The sequence below is a fragment of the Candoia aspera genome, chromosome 2, assembly GCF_035149785.1.
Source record: "Candoia aspera isolate rCanAsp1 chromosome 2, rCanAsp1.hap2, whole genome shotgun sequence".
Classification (NCBI taxonomy): Eukaryota; Metazoa; Chordata; class Lepidosauria; order Squamata; family Boidae; genus Candoia; species Candoia aspera.
In genome coordinates, this window is record NC_086154.1 from 206986168 (window position 1) to 207002670 (window position 16503).

The 16503-nt window shown below is 36.4% G+C and overlaps 1 protein-coding gene across 1 annotated transcript; it reads right to left on the reverse strand.

Moving 5' to 3' along the window:
• Window positions 1-267: 267 nt before the first annotated feature.
• DIRAS2 (DIRAS family GTPase 2) lies at window positions 268-16244 on the reverse strand. Its single transcript, XM_063295247.1, has 2 exons — window positions 16091-16244; window positions 268-1490 (listed from the first exon to the last, which is right to left on the reverse strand). Exon 2 carries the CDS (start codon window positions 1455-1457, stop codon window positions 858-860), a length of 600 nt encoding a protein of 199 aa, XP_063151317.1. The 5' UTR covers window positions 1458-1490; window positions 16091-16244; the 3' UTR covers window positions 268-857.
• Window positions 16245-16503: the final 259 nt, after the last annotated feature.

Genomic DNA, 16503 nt, shown 5'->3' on the forward strand with positions numbered 1-16503 from the left:
TATTTAACTCTTCACAACTGACAGATTATAACTGTAATTCATTCGATACCCATATAAACTAGAAATTCTTCAGATTACAGAACATCATTAGTGTTATTTGGTATTTGGTAGAAATAAATATATAGAGAGTTAAGAATTATAGAAACATTGTTTAATTTTACCCTTTGGTTAAAAAAATTTCCTCTCCCAGGTATTCTATTTTCTAATAATACCATCTTGAACTGCCATCTCTGAACTGAACTACCTGCAAGTAGAGCTGAAGATTATTGAAGCTTGCCCATACAGTTCTCCTGGCAACAAGACTGATCACAGAAGGAAGAGGTACCTCACTTATTCCATACATTACTTTGCAGGGTAAGGGATTGGTGAGAATAAGACAAGACAGGACATAGTAGAAGAGGAAGAAACTTACAGTCTAGGAAAGTTATATTTTCTAATGCCTAAATTAAATTAAATTTGCCAAATATGTGTGTATGAATGTGTGTACACACACACATGTACATCTTTCATAATTCTATATATAACACTAGCATATATCTTTAAATGATTAATTACCAGATCCTTACATGGCAATAGCAATGCTAGTGGAAGTCCTTTCTTATGGATATATCATTGTTTATGATCTAGAAGTTAGACACCATTGGGTCTTTGGAACAATTTTTTGTTCTCGTTAATGGCTAATTTATGAAAAGACAACTTCTTGAAAGTACTTTTGCTTCAAGCAACTGCTTGATTCAAGTACTTTCAAGATTGCTATTAATAAAACAGTTTCACCTATTTTCCCATGGCTTAGGGGCATGAAACCTGGCACAGTCAGAAGAAGGCATCTACATGACTGCTCCAGAATAAGGATCTTTTCACATGACAATGCACTTTCCTTTCAGTTTTTCTTTCCTTTTCTGCTGCTTGCTTTTCTTGCCATCGATTTGTAAACTCACAGTCCTACGTTTCTCCAAATTCAGCAGCTCTTGGAACAACTCTTTCACATTGTGGTTCATTTTAGCTGAGGTCTCCATGAAGGCACACTTCCATTTTTTTGCCATGGCTTCTCCATCAGTGGTTTGTACCTCTCGGTTGTGGTCCTCATCATTCTTGTTTCCCACCAGCATGATTGGAATGCTCTCTGTATCCCCTTTGATCTGGCATATCTGTTCATAAATGGGCTTCAGTTCCTCCAAAGACTGCCGGCTGGTGACTGAATAGACCAAAATAAATGCGTGTCCTTTGGAAATAGACAAGCGCTGCATGGCAGGAAATTGATGACTCCCTGTTGTGTCGGTAATCTGCAAAGTGCATATGCTCTTATCACAGCTGATCACCTGCCGGTAGGTGTCTTCAATTGTAGGGATATAACTATCCCTGAAAGTACCTTTAACAAACCTCAAGACCAGTGAACTTTTGCCAACTCCTCCTGCTCCAAATACAACCACCCTGTAATCATTACTTTGTTCCGGCATGTTTTTTAATTTTTTTCAACCAGCAAAGAAAGCCTGCAGTGGGAAAAATATGAAAGGCATATTAATAATCTATTTTTAAATAGTTTATCAAAAATCTCAGAATAAAACCTATGAGAAGAACAGTTTGCAAAGTCATGAAACTTAACCATGAAAAAGTCTCTTTCATCTGACCTGGAACTTGCAATACAGATCAGATCAGTGAATTAATAGTAATTATTAATTTATTGAAATCATCATGAGTACTTTATTTCAGGTTGTAAAGTAGAAATGTTTATTTATTATCATATTCACACAGAAAGCTATATATCTCCTGAATGTTAAATATGATGATGAAAAAATGTACAGATCTGCCAGGCCTAATCCATTGCTGTGTATATAGTGAGGGTAACAGCCATATTTGTACATCTAATTATTTTCTTGGTTTTTGAACTAGTCAAACTTCATTGGGAGATGCAAAAACTGGAAGATGCTTTGGATTTTGCCTTGCTAAGAGGAGATTGCAAGATAAGACTTTCCTTAACAGACCCCTCTTAGAATCTTTTATCTCTTCCAGAAGCAAGAAGAGGCTTCTTCACTTTTGTTGTACTGGTGCAGAAGCTTCTCCTGAATCTGCAAATGATAGAGGAGATAAGAGGCTTGCAGAGGCTTCAAAGTGCACCTAAATCAATTAAATTAAATTAAATTAATTAAAGTGATGCAAACTGCTTCATTCACACAACTTACACTGTCTCTTTGCCTCAACAAAGAGAATAATGGCACTGCCTTGAACAGGCAAGCATTCATTATTCTTACCCACACTATCCTGTTAATTTCAAATATATTTTAATAAACACTGTAAAATTAAACATGTATCAAGAGGTTTGCTGAAAGACAAGAGTGATTAGTCTAAAATTAGGCTTGGAATTATGAAGTTCACTGGCCTACTTTATGGCAATTTTCTATTTGTAACTAATCTTACATATCAATTCTAAAAGTATGCAATGCAATATGAAGAGGATGTGATATTATCCATGATTTTAGATTTCAGAAACTTTCCATCAAGGATTTTTTGAAATCATCTATTAAATTTCTCCTCAGATTGAGGGAATTCTGAACTTCTTGATCTTGTTTTTGAAGTGAAATGGATGCATTGATAATCCTAAATAATTCTCTGTTTTATTTCTGATATGCAGAATCGGAACCCGTGTTGAGAAACCATTGCATTCATGTGTATTCATGTGCATTAATGAAACACCAACATGATTTGTGTGTGTAGTACTCTGCTAATCATAAAAGTACATGTGAACATCAACAAAATATTACATTAAAAGGAAATGAGTGACTAAATTACACATACCCTTTTCAGAGTTTACACATGCACATATGCACTATTGGTAACACAAAAAGGGATCTATCAAGGGAAAAAGAAATTGAAGAAATTAAATGCTGCACAGGCTACAAAACCTCCTAACCTGTTATTAAGCAGGATTAAAGGTTTCTAAAAATCAGAATTCCACAGCAGTGAGAGCCAAGCAAAGTCAACAGACCAATAAAAGAATAGAATACAGGTAAATCCTTTCATCTCACTTTAAAGATAAGAACTTTCTATCTTAATAAAGCCTTCCTTAGGTTACTTCCACGAGAAGTGCTTATGTTGTTCCAGTCTCTACTTCTGCACAGATCCCCTGCTGCTATTTCTTTATGGTAGCTGAGATTATTTATTTCCAGCTCAGCTGCAGCACAAGAACCATCCTGTAACAATTTTCCAGCAGAAAATATTGGACCATTGTCCTCTACGTAGCTTGGGGAATCACAATTTCCCCATTGAAATTGTCCCTGAACTTCACCCACCTTAGTAGGTCCTACAAGACCTACTCCCTCAGTAGACTGTAGAACTGAAGGCTATTATGAGTCATTTGCAAAATGCTTTTGAGGGATTGGAGAGTGCAAATAGTGATTATATCGAAGTGTCCTGAGAAAAAATTCAAAGCATTCTAAGGCGGATACAAAACGGATAGTAAAAGCAATACACTGCTTAATTGAGCCATTTAAATAGAAATGCAGCTCAACCTAACGTGGCAAAACAGAGATAGCATTATAGTTATCCCTCTCCAATAGAATCGTAGCTCCTTGGATAGTTTCAAGATGAAAGAATGGAGAAAATGGTAAGAGAAAGTAAGGAAAGCCTTGCGAAGGCAAAGACAAAGATGTCTTTAGTTCATGAGACTACGCAGCTGCAGGAAAATAATAATAATAATAATAATAATAATAATAATAATAATAATAATAATAATAATAGAACAACAACAACATCCTCAACATCATCGGCAGTCCAAAGGAGAATTTCCCTGGAAAATAAAACTGACAAAATCCATGAGACAACTACTAAGCCTAGGGTTTAGAAGGGGCAGGAAAAAACAATTGTGAGGATAATAATGTGGTAGTCATGGTAACAGCTAAAAGAACAAGGCTGATAGGATGATGCATCTTTGGTCCAAAGTGTATACAACAGGTTGATGACATGAGGATGGAGAGAAGGAAATTGAACTGAACACTCAGGCACATCCATTTGCATTTTCCATGGTGACTGATATGACTAAGGACCCATGAGGGTTTAGTATGCTCTATACTTGTTTTACAATTTTGTCATCACATTTCTGTCTTCTTTTTAAAACATCCAGTTATTCACATTCCATTTCCAGGCTAACAGTAAATTTTATTATATATCCTGAGGGGCTAATTCCACCAATTCCCTGTCAATGAACCATCAACCCAAATATCCAGTCCTGCAAGCTTTGCATTTCTGAATTCTATTGGTAGACACAATATAATTTGAATTAATTTATTATTTTATTTGATGAAAACTCTTTAAATAAAAATGGTTCCCAATTCATCATAGATACATGCGAAGAGAATAAATAGATATTAGGTGCCATCTTGGAAGACGTTCTCTCTAATTTCTGGTCAGCCTCTGAAATTGTTATGCAGTCTATGTGTGTTAAATAGATACAGTATTTTTTTCCCTTGAAAAAGGAAAACGTCACAGCTCAGTGGCGGAGCTTCTGATTTGTTTGCATATGAACCCAGGTATGAGCTCTAGACAGGACAGGACCTAGCAAAAGTCCTGGAAAGCCATTGCCCATCAGGGTATATGACATTGGATCTGATGGATCAATGGTCGTACTATAAGGCAACTTTCTGTATTCCTACCTACTGTTTTATTGACAATCAAACATATACCGATGCCACCAGTCAAATAATTAATTAAAGTTCATTCTTAATGGGCTAAGGGTGTTCTACTGTTCAGACCTAGTATGCATGTATACTTAAGTACAGGGCTGCCATTTTGGGGCAGCAAAAATCAGGACTACTAGCTAGCAGCAAAGTGTCTTTGCTGTCATCTTGTGGTTGTCTGGCTTTTTGCAGCCCAGATATGGTCACGGTACTTAAAAGGTCTACTGATTGAATGTCTATGGCCACCCAACTTGAACAGTGCAACTCTTGGTATAGCAAAAGAAAACAATAATCAACAATAACAGCCATATTTCATTATAAACAACAAGAGTTGTGTGGCATCATAAAGACTAACAGGCTATTGTCATATAAACGTTCATGGATAAGTCACTATCCATTAAAAATTCTTAAATGTTTTTTGCTTCTACTGAATAATGCAGTTACCCCTCTAGAAACCCTAGGAAAGTATTTATAGGATTGTGGCATTAATTCAGATGCTATCCTGAAAATTAGATTGGGGCTACAAAGATCGTTTGAGAGACAGTGAACTCCCATCTGTCACTAGCCATTTTATGTTTGCACACTTTCCTCTCCAAGGACTTGAATGTGTGTAGGAATTGACCCGAACTTGTGCGACACTGCAGCTTTGGGATATGAATGCAAATTGAAATGAGAAAAAATGCATATACTCAAACTAAATTAACAAAATGCAAATTAAAGTTTTTTTAAAAAATAACCATAAGAACTTGAAAATTGAAGCAAAAAATGTCAAAGATTGTTCTGAGATGTGCAGATCATACTCTGTACATGCTGCCAGACTTATTAGCACTGTACTTAAATTGCTTTTATGAGCTCTGATTCTGAAGGCTTAGGTACTTTAATTGCTAAATATGGCTGAAAAAGATAAGTCTAACGTTACAATTCTCATTAGTCAGCTCAAGTAATGATTAAAGAATCTCTGTAATGAACACTTTAATTACAGGCTCTAAACAGGCTGATTTCAGAAGAATTTTTATACTCCTTTCCTGTGTTTGTGGGAAGAAGGAGTTCTACAGCACATAACTGAAGGGTGGTCCACCAAGGAAAATAAAATCAGGGTATTCTAAGGCAGTCTTCCAACCTGGTTTCCTCCTCAGTTGCCTTCCCCCACAATACACATTTTGTGAAGACACAAATCCTATTTAATGGCACCCATTATGTAAGTGCACCCACAACGTTATCTCAAAATTCCAAATGTGTCTGTTAGACCCAGAAGGGTTCCCGCCTTTGACTGGGGATGTTGGTTTTATGAGCATCTTTGCAGCTTGTTTTCTTCCACATCTCATATTCAAGAAGTGCTTTTACTGTTTTGGGGATTTTTTATTATTGCCGAGAGCCACTCAGATTTGTGTTTCATAAGATGGACAGTCATATAGAGTCATATAAGTCTTTTGGATTAATTAATTAATTAATTAATTAATTAATCCACCTCTTGGAAATTAAGCTCTGCCTCCATCCATACACAACTTGCAGATTTTGTACATGCAAATATTACAAAATGCCAATAAGACTTCAGTGCCCTGTTTCCGAATAGAATAAAACCTGGGCAGGTGTTGCACATCTGGACATGTTATAATGTCAGTTGCCCATCTTGAGAGTAAAAGAGGCTTAGGTTGCAATTGCATACTTACCTGAGATTAAACTCCACCAAACTGAACTCCACCAAACTGGAGTTTACTTCTGAGTAGACAAAATAGGATTGCAGCATTAGAAACCAATCAAAGCGTAGCTTTTGCCCTATGCATATGCAAAATCTCACTGGTGGATCTGTTCCATTTTTACTGTCCTATAAAAGAAATGCATTTTAAGCAGAATTCCAATCAGAAGAATTAATAATTTCAACAAAGTTTCCTGAATCAACTTAATACAGTTTAGGAGACTAGCCAAGTCATACTAAATTTAGCTAAGAAGCAAAAATGTCAGATTTAATGAAATGTAGTTAGAATTCTTCTGAGTTTTTTCTGAGCAAACAAATCTTGCAGTACTGCAGATTCTTTAATAAGATCCCCATGGTACAATTCTTTCTGTCCTTGCATGCAATCCAAAAAAGGTTAGAATAGACTGAATTGTCTTTCCATTATCAAAGAAAGGTTCTGTTAGTTTGTATACCGCATGCCCCCAACTCCATGGGGGTAAAATTAGAGGCCAGCAGTAACAGCATTTATATCCTCTGAGAAAAAAAGTGGAGGTAGGATGGGGTGGCTTTAGAGTTGCCTTTCCAGTCCCACTGTAGCTCCAGAATCCTATACCCTCAAAACCAGCAGGGAAAATTTACTTCCATTTGGAACAAATGACTGGAGAAATAGAGAAATGCTAGGTAAAGGAGTCAGGAGGTTAAGTCCCTATTACTACCCCCCACCCCTAAATGGGGAATAATGGATGATTCACCATTTCATTCCCAACCAATCTTAGCTGTTCAAGCCACTCTGAACTAAACAACTAATACTCTAGATTCAGGAATGTTACCTATATTAGGCAACAACCAATACTGAAGATAATTCTGACTGCACAGGGCTCCTCAAGAGAAGGATATGATATGCCAAGGAATTAGTCCCCTAGAATTGCAGGCTAAAGGCAATCCTTGTTCATTCTCAAGGGCAGACAGTGTCCAGTTCAAGGGCAGAGGGTGCCTTCAGACCAATTTAGATGGTTTTAAAAGGGACTGGACAAAGTCAGGGAGGCTTGAGATATCAATGGCTATTGATCTTGGTAGCTGTTACTACCTCTAGAATCACTGTCAACATATCTTAAAAATCAGCTGCTAGAGAGCAACAGTGGAAGAGGCCTATTTCCCTCCTATAAATATTTGAAAGCTTCCTGAATGCCTTTGGCTAGCCATTCAGGAACATAGAATGTCAGGCTAAATGGACAGTTGGCCTGATTCCATGGGGGCTCTTCTTATGTTTCTATAGTAGTGATAGCTGCTCCTTTTGAAAGAACAGACATCCCCACCTTCCTTGTTTGCCACATTCAACCTTCACGGAATTTCAACAGCTTCCCCGAATTGAAACAAAAAGGAGGCAAAGGGCAGCAAATCATCTCTATGTTCATATCAGTTCACTCCAAACATCTGGACAACCTTGAAATATATTAATAGCATAGGGAATAAGAATCATACAAGTTTCTTCCATCATCATGAAAAACACCCTCAGTGACTGAATCACTGCCATTCATTCATTCATTCATTCATTCATCAGATTTATATGGCCACCCATCTCATGAAAAAGTGACTCTGGGTGGCATACAATAAAACTATAAACTATAGTCTACAAGTCCCTTGTAAACCAGAAATATATATATATATATAAAAATAAAAACACTACAAATACAATCATCAATTAAAATATTCTCACTGTTCTTATTTAACAGGCCCACAGAAGCAACAGAAAACACTCCCACTGTCTGTTCCTAGGACAGATTACACACTGGGTACTTGATATCAGAACTGAAGCTGAATGCCTGTGCAGCAGCAATGGTATCCTAGAGACTCAGGTTTGGCAAAAATGGGGATTGATATGTCTTTCTGGTAGTTTCCTAAAAGAAAAATTGAGGGTTATTCCATTGCCATATCAGAGAGACTCCACACAGCCAGAAGGCCAATTGTAGAATTACTTGGTAGCCAGCACAGACAGCCTTGAAAGAAAAGAGAAGATGCTCTGAGACCACCACCAAATCTGAAGCTTACTGGCAAAGTGAAAGCAATGACAATGCTTTTAACAAAGATTTATATTGTGTAAGGGGGCAGCTGGTTGTCATGAAAAAGAGAATGAAAGAAAAGAGCATTTTTCCTAACAGAAATGCTTTTGATATTTATACTTATATTTATGCCTGAAAAGAGAAGTGACTTTAATGCAGTAACTTTAATGCAGAAATATAAGGGTGTCTGAAGGATTTGTCTTCAGATCATACCTAAAAAAGAACATTGGGATTGTAGAGATATTTGTAATTGAAAGACTTGAAGCTAAAGAGTGAGCTTAGTGAATATGGCATGTTAATTTAATATTTGATCCAATATTAAATTGTTTGGGGCATAAGAAATGTGAGGGAGCCAGAATACTTTCTTAGAGAGATAAACTTACCTCTAGAAAATACTATCAATATATGCCAAACACAGGAGTTGTTCACTCACAATTGAAGATTATGGGACACAGCAGTGCTAATATTGGCAATCATCTGTTATACAAACTTAATGGAAACAAAGAAGACCAGCAAACTCTAGTTTGAAGCATGGATCTGGCTGTAACAAAGGAAGAAGCAGCAGACAGCAAAGCTTGGCAACAGGGCAAAGTGTATGCAGCCAATGCTACCAGTACAGTATGAACTATCCTTATGGTCAAGTGTACAGGGGAAAATGTTCTGAGTGTGGAAAGTATAACCACATGGATAAAATGTGCAAACTTATAGAAACAATTCCAGAAATATATGTAGAAGTGTCAAAGAATATGCATCTGTGAAGGTAATTTTCTTCATAGCTTAATGAATGCAAACATAATGAGATATCAAAAGGAAAACAGAATCCATAGCTTATAAAATGGATACTGGGGTGCAAGTCAGTCTAATTGCTGAAAGTGAATACAACAGATTGATGTCTAAGCCAGACCTGTATTCAGTAACCATGTGTCCAAAATTAAAGAGAGTTATAAAAAGTAATTTGTCTGTGAGATGGGTGGCCATACAAATAGAATGAATGAATGAATGAATGAATGAATGAATGAATAAATAAATAAATAAATAAATAAAATATGCGTTGAGGAACCAAAACCCATGTTACATGGGTCTGAACTTATTTTAAAATGGAATGGCACTCTATATGATATAAATGTATTAGTAGTACCAAATCTACAAAGAACCATTCAGCAACATCTGAAAAATTATAAATGGACAATTAGGTTGACTCAGTCAATCTAGAAATATCAGAGAAAAAAAATGTTCCCATGGATATGAAGGTGGTTTTTTTTTTCACTGTACTAATTACTCTTAGTAAAAATGCACAATTAGTAGTACATGGTATGAGCAATGTACTAGTATCTTTTAAATCAAAGCTGGAAGCAGAACTATATAGGATAGAATGCAAAGTAATTATTCAATAATTATTCAATTACTGAAGAGCAGTTGAAAAGGCTCATTTCATGGTTATAATTCACAGTTATAATTCTCAAGAAAGATGGAAGTCTGAGAATTTGTCTGGATCCCAAGGAATTAAACAAATGAATTCAAAGAGAGCATTATCACGTCCCAACACAAGTGGAACTCTTTGAAGAACCAAGAGGTACATATAAATTTTCTAAATCTGATGCATCAGCTGAGTTTTGATACCTACCACTGGATGAAGAAAGCACACACCTATATACGTTTAAAATACCATGCAGTCGATACTGCTTTAAATGCATGCCCTTTGGATTGTGTTTTGCTTCTGAAGTGTTATTGCACTATGCAACACTTGATAGAAGACATTTGAGGAACTGAGGTCTATATTTGTACAGGCCACCACAGAGAAAGAACATACAATTAAAACAGGTATTTAAAAAGTCAGGTCCTCAAATATTCATTTCAACAAAGTCAGATGTTTGAGAATTCAAGAAATACAAAGTTAGTAGAAATACTAACAAAAAGAAGGCATTAAACTGGAACAGGCTAAAGTAAAGGCAAATACAGAAATGCTAAACTCAGCATGCCAGAAAGGGGTCCAGGTAATCATAAGAATGGTGAATTATGACTCATTCTCAGCCTGGCTACCCACCCACAAATCTGAGGGTGCTACTTTGTAAAGGTGCCATCTAGCACTGGACTTCAGCAAATGACAAGGACCCAAATTACATAAATAATATTGTAAAGCATCTGTTTTGCAGAAAGCTATCATAATCTCCTGACTGCCAGACTGAAGAGAGGACTAATTCAGAATATAGCTACTATTGCCAGCACTTCAGTGGTATGATGTTAACTGGACTGTCAAACCAGGCAAAGATTTAATAAAGGCAGATGTTCTGTATTTCATAGATTAAATATCAAACAGGGCTATGATCACAAAATCCATGTGAATGGCATACAGAAGAGCCATTCCTGAGCTATCACATGTGCCAACGGATAACAGAGGCAATAGCAGATGAAGTTTTTAAGGCTATCCATGAAGTAATCCGAAGACATACACAGAAGCATGCACTAACTTTTTTTAATAATAATTTTATTAAAAGTTTTAGAAACAACAATAAAGATGCAATATCTAATATCTATTGTGGTGTTTGAATATAAATTTGGGGTTCAAATTCAGTATTCAAATTCAAATTCAGTTTAAGGAAAAACATTTTCATTTGGCTTATTTAATTTTATGTAGAACTTTGTAGATCATACTGACTTTTGGCAGTATGAACTTCATTGTTCTCCCAAGCCTTGGGATGTGATCGTGATCAAGTGCTAATGCAGCAAATTAAAATAATAATAGTAAATAAATGATAGAATTTTAGTAGATGCTAAATTTATTATGATAATGTGACAGGCTACAGCTTTGAAACTTTCTTTGATATGATTCCTAAACCCAATAATTCATGTTCTTTTTATTACATTTGCTCAGTTTATATCCTGTTGCCCCACTATAAAAGCTGAAATAATACCACCTTCCTCCTGTTTTGTAACTGAAGGAGAAAGATGGTTGACTCTTAACTTTAAACTTGCTGAATGCCTTCTTCCTGCAATTGTTCTGCACCCAGTATCTGCTGTCAAAACTAATTGCTTCAATACACCTAATGGTAGTGTAGAGGAGTACAGAGATGGCCTTGAAGAAAATATACAGCAGCTGGTCCAAAAACATCAGCTTAGCCTGGAAAGACAGGAATGGGCAAGGAAGAAACTCAAGACTGAGCTGTCTTGATTCTCTTTGGTATAAGACAGAGGGAAAGAGAAATTCTGTCAGGCTTTCAAGATTCTGTTATTATAGCCTATATCAATACAGCAGAGTTCCAGTATTTCTTGGGTGTCTGCTTTCCAACCAATCCGGCTTGGTGAGGAGTATGGCTTTCCCCAGAGTGTCTTACACAAAATTTATAGGTAGTTTTCTAGCCTAGTAGTGATCACACATTACTTACAAGTCTAGGCTAGTGCAGCATCACTTATGGACTCATGAGTACACGGTCACTCCAGTACTCATAAATTCCTGGACCATCTTCTTATGATCATTTCATTACATCTACCAGAGAAGGATATGTAAACAAAAGAAGAATCCTACTGAAACTCAGGCCAGTGGCATTATCTAATCCAGCATTTTGTCACACGATCTGAGGGCCAACCAGATAGATCTGGGAAATTCACAAACGAGACATGAGAACAATGGCATCTCTTTAGCCACTCATATTTTTAAATCTTTTTTTTAATCTGAACTTTAAAGAAAATATATAAACAAGGAAAAAAAGATGATGAAAAAAGAATAAGACAATATAAGACAACATAATTAGGTTAGCGCCATCCCTCTTGGTGTTCTGGAAATCTGGTGTTTTGCCTAGCAGCAAAATCCATACTTTATGTGGTATGTAAACAAATGCTTACTTCTACTCTTTCTGAAACTAATTTCTAAATGTTAATTTTTAGAACAAATCAAAATAAATTGAATTCATTTATAACTTACTTGACAATAATTTCACAATGGTTTATCAAACAATTTAAATATTTAGAGCTCTGTATTTAGCTTTGAGGGTAATTAATAAATATTTTAATAGTTAATAAATGTGATGCTTTAAAGCAGGGCTTTTGGAATTTTTGAAAAAAGAAAACAGATCACTATCAAAATACATAATTTTAAAATAGTAAATACAAAAATTGTGTTAGGTCTGGAATATGTGGGGATTAGAATCACTTGTGAAATGTAATAGTTTTGCTTATAGGGTTGACTGTAATGACTATAATGGAAAGGACAGTATATTTTTAAAATAAAATCTGGTGAGATTTTTTTTTAATCACTGGAATTAGAGTAATTTTCCAATAACCACTGGAAATCTACTTTAAGGAGGAAAAATAAAGAAACAGTCATGCAATCTCATTACTTGAGATTGAGTTTTAGCGTAAGCTGCTGAGCTTTAGAGAAAGGAACCTGATGCAAACTGGAAATTGATGAGCTTTTATCTTAACTCCTACACTTTAGAAAACATTTATTTTAGAAAGAGGAAAGGATGCTAACATTATAGTAGCAGCTAATTCACTTCTCTTCCCATAGCCTTAATGCAAAGTTTACTCTATTAGGTGAAAAAAAATTAAAGTACATTAGGCCTCTCAGTAAAGAAATTTAGAAGATGGTTTCTGGAATCTTTCCCCCACATTTTGGAAATGCTTTATAATCCTTAGCTTCTCACTTTGATCCAGATGCTCAGTGCAGCAGATACTGAAAATATGAAGTATCCTTTATTTTTTATTCAGATTGTAATAGCTATAGGTGTGGTTACAGGTGTAACTATTTGTTTCTTTTCACAACAGATAGACAGACAGACAATAGATAGATAGAACAATGACTCAATTTAGGGTAATCATCCAGTAGTTTTTACGTATTGTTTATAACAAGCAGGACAAGAGCATCACAGCTGCCTGACTATTTCTGAAGGAGACCATATGGTAATGCAAGGAAAGAAACTAAATACTAGCCTGAATCTTGTAAAATGAGTTGAGAACTGCAAGGCTGATTACAGAGCTGGCATCTTTGGCTAAAATTGTGGTTTTAAAAGTTTGAGCAATAAAAGACATAGGCAGTTGCTTTTCCCACTGGAATTACTCTGCAACATCTGGCACATTCTGTCGAACAGTCCCACATGTAATACTCATTTATTTCAATGGGGCTCCCACAAACCCACAAACTCTCAAAAAAACCAAGATTATGGCAACCAGCTTGATTGATAACTGGCAAATAGAGGGAGAAAATGTAGAAGCAGTGAAAGACTTTGTATTTCTAGGTGCAAAGATTACTGCAGATGCTGACTGCAGTCAGGAAATCAGAAGACGCTTAATCCTTGGGAGAAGAGCAATGACAAATCTCGATAACATGGTTAAGAGCAGAGACCTCACACCGACAACAAAGGTCCGCATAATTAAAGCAATGGTGTTCCCCGCAGTAACATATGGCTGTGAGAGCTGGACCATAAGGAAGGCTGAGAGAAGGAAGATAGATGCTTTTGAGCTGTGGTGTTGGAGGAAAATTCTGAGAGTGCCTTGGACTGCAAGAAGATCAAACCAGTCCATCCTCCAGGAAATCAAGCCAGACTGCTCACTTGAGGGAATGATATTGAGGGAATGATATTAAAGGCAAAACTGAAATACGTTGGCCACATGATGAGAAGGCAGGACACCCTGGAGAAGATGCTAATGCTAGGGAGAGTGGAAGGCAAAAGGAAGAGGGGCCGGCCAAGGGCAAGATGGATAGATGATATTCTAGAGGTGATGGATTCATCCCTGGGGGAGCTGGGGGTGTTGACCACTGACAGGAAGCTCTGGCGTGGGCTGGTCCATGAAGTCATGAAGAGTTGGAAGCGACTAAACGAAGAAACAACAACAACCTACAAACCAGCAAATATACATTGGGCTTTCAGAAGCTGTTGGGTTATAATTCCCCTCTATGCTGGTTAGGTTTGATTATGATTTGTAGTCCAACATGTGTGGTACGAAGTATTGTAACCTCCCTAAGCAGTTTATTCAGATTACTCATTATTACTAAGAATTTGGGTTTTTTTACAAAACGCTCCTGTAATGAAACTTCCTGCAGTTTAAAGCTGCTCCCTTTTATACTGTTCTGAATGACTAGACCAGTATTGAGTTGACTCCCTCAGAAAATTTAAAAATAAGAGGTATTGATGACATAGTAACACTTCACAACACTGAAAAAAGAGCTTCAGAGTCAGCAGATTTAAAAAAGAACAAACCATATAAATAATAATAGGGTTTCTTGATAAAATATAGAAGATTTGGTCATAGAGTAGCACTCTTGCAGGCAACACTCTATGCCCATACCATTTTCATAACTTAAGTGTGGAGTTAAAATCTTACACAAGATTTTGGCAAAAGATGCCAGTATGGCTAAATTCAAATGCTTCTGTGTATGCATTTCTTTGTTTGTTGGTTAGGATTAGAAATTGAACATTTGTGCTTCACTATTGAGCTGTAGTCCTTGTTCACAAATGATCTTGTATAGTAAAATGACAGCTATATTTTGCAGAATTTGACCAATGGCTATGCCTAAATTATTATTATTAGTACTCAATGACATAGAAATAAATACAGTTGAATACAGTGAGGCTTTCTTCTGAATACAGAGGTATAGATTTGTGTAGATATTGAAAAATGATCCAGAATTCGTATTAATATCAGCCAACATTCAATTTTTATTTTGTCAAAACAAGGAAGTTTATTACTCAAACTTTTTAAAAAAAACTATGAGTATATGGAACAGAAACATAAATACTTATGCCTATAAAGATAGGCACGTGTATTAAAACATGCAATGCCAAAATCTAAAGGAAAGACCTTATGATTCTTAACATATTCCTCTTTGAAAAGTTAAAAATAATGTGGAACAAAATAATCATTGAAATGCTGATTTTTCCCTCATTCCCTGATTAAAATTGATTTAGGGACAAATGATTATTTGGGTTATTAAGACATGCCTTGGCTTATAAATGGCAAGCCATCTCTAAAGTTTATTTACTATAAACAGACTAGAGACTTTTTGTTTAAAATAATATCCTGGTATCTGCCTCTTTCATTTTGAGTAAATTCAGACACATTTGCCAAGGCATGTGAGGCAAAATTCCTGAGCCCATCACTGAATATTCTGAACATTTTGAAAGATGCTGAGATACATAAAGTTCCCTCTTGCAAGTACGTCTTTGCCTTCCAAAATATATACCCCCCCTCTCTCTCTCACACAAACACATACACATATACACATACATACATACATACATACGGTCCCTCCCCATATCCCCCCCTTTCTTTCCAATAATTTCTTTCTCTTTTTTTTAACCCCTTTTTCCAATGCTTGGACAAAAGGAAACATCCATTGCACATTTATTTCATTAGATGAAAATTTGTAATGTTCAGTAGCATTAACATGTGCTCATTATAGAACAGAGATTTGCAGAATGGTTAAATTTAAAGCAACAACAACAACATAGAAACTTACCTGAGGGAAATAAGTCTGATTATATTCAGTTTTTGTCTGTCATAGTAGTAGGAAGATCTGGCAGGCAGGCAGGCAGGCAGACAGACAGACAGACAGGGTATTTTTGCTATGACAGAGAGCTGGATGATTTTCTTCTACCCAGCTGTAGCTCAGCTCCCTTTTCCTCTTTTATGTCCAATCAGCAACTGTTCTGGGGGGCTCTTTGCATTGCTTATGGGGTTCAAGGGCTTACCTTCTGCCTTCCTATTTGGATGCCAGGGTCGTGGTTAATGCTAATGCTAGGGAGTGACAAGCTCCCTCCAGTCACACTCCTTCTTCCTCTCAGTGGTGAACCAGCTGTAGTTTTAGCTGCTGCTTCAGCTGCTATTAGTACCTCAATGGCGACAGAAGATCTCATCTAAGCTTTTAACTGCCACCTACTGAATAAACAGGGGATGCACATCTTTTGGAAGGAGCTGCATTCTCCCTTTATATATTTATTTGGTGGCCGATTTCTGGTCACTCCTTTCTGCCACACAAGGAGTCTTCCAGAGCTCAAAAGTATAGGTAGTTATTCCATGAATAGCTCTAATTGTGCCTGGAAAGTGGCTTTCTTCTCCCAGCACCACAAAACATATAAAGTTGGCCAGGTTCATAGCTTTGACA

Coding starts and splice junctions, on each gene's coding strand:
- DIRAS2 (XM_063295247.1), bottom strand. CDS start 1,457: ATGCCGGAACAAAGTAATGATTACAGGGTGGTTGTATTTGGAGCAGGA.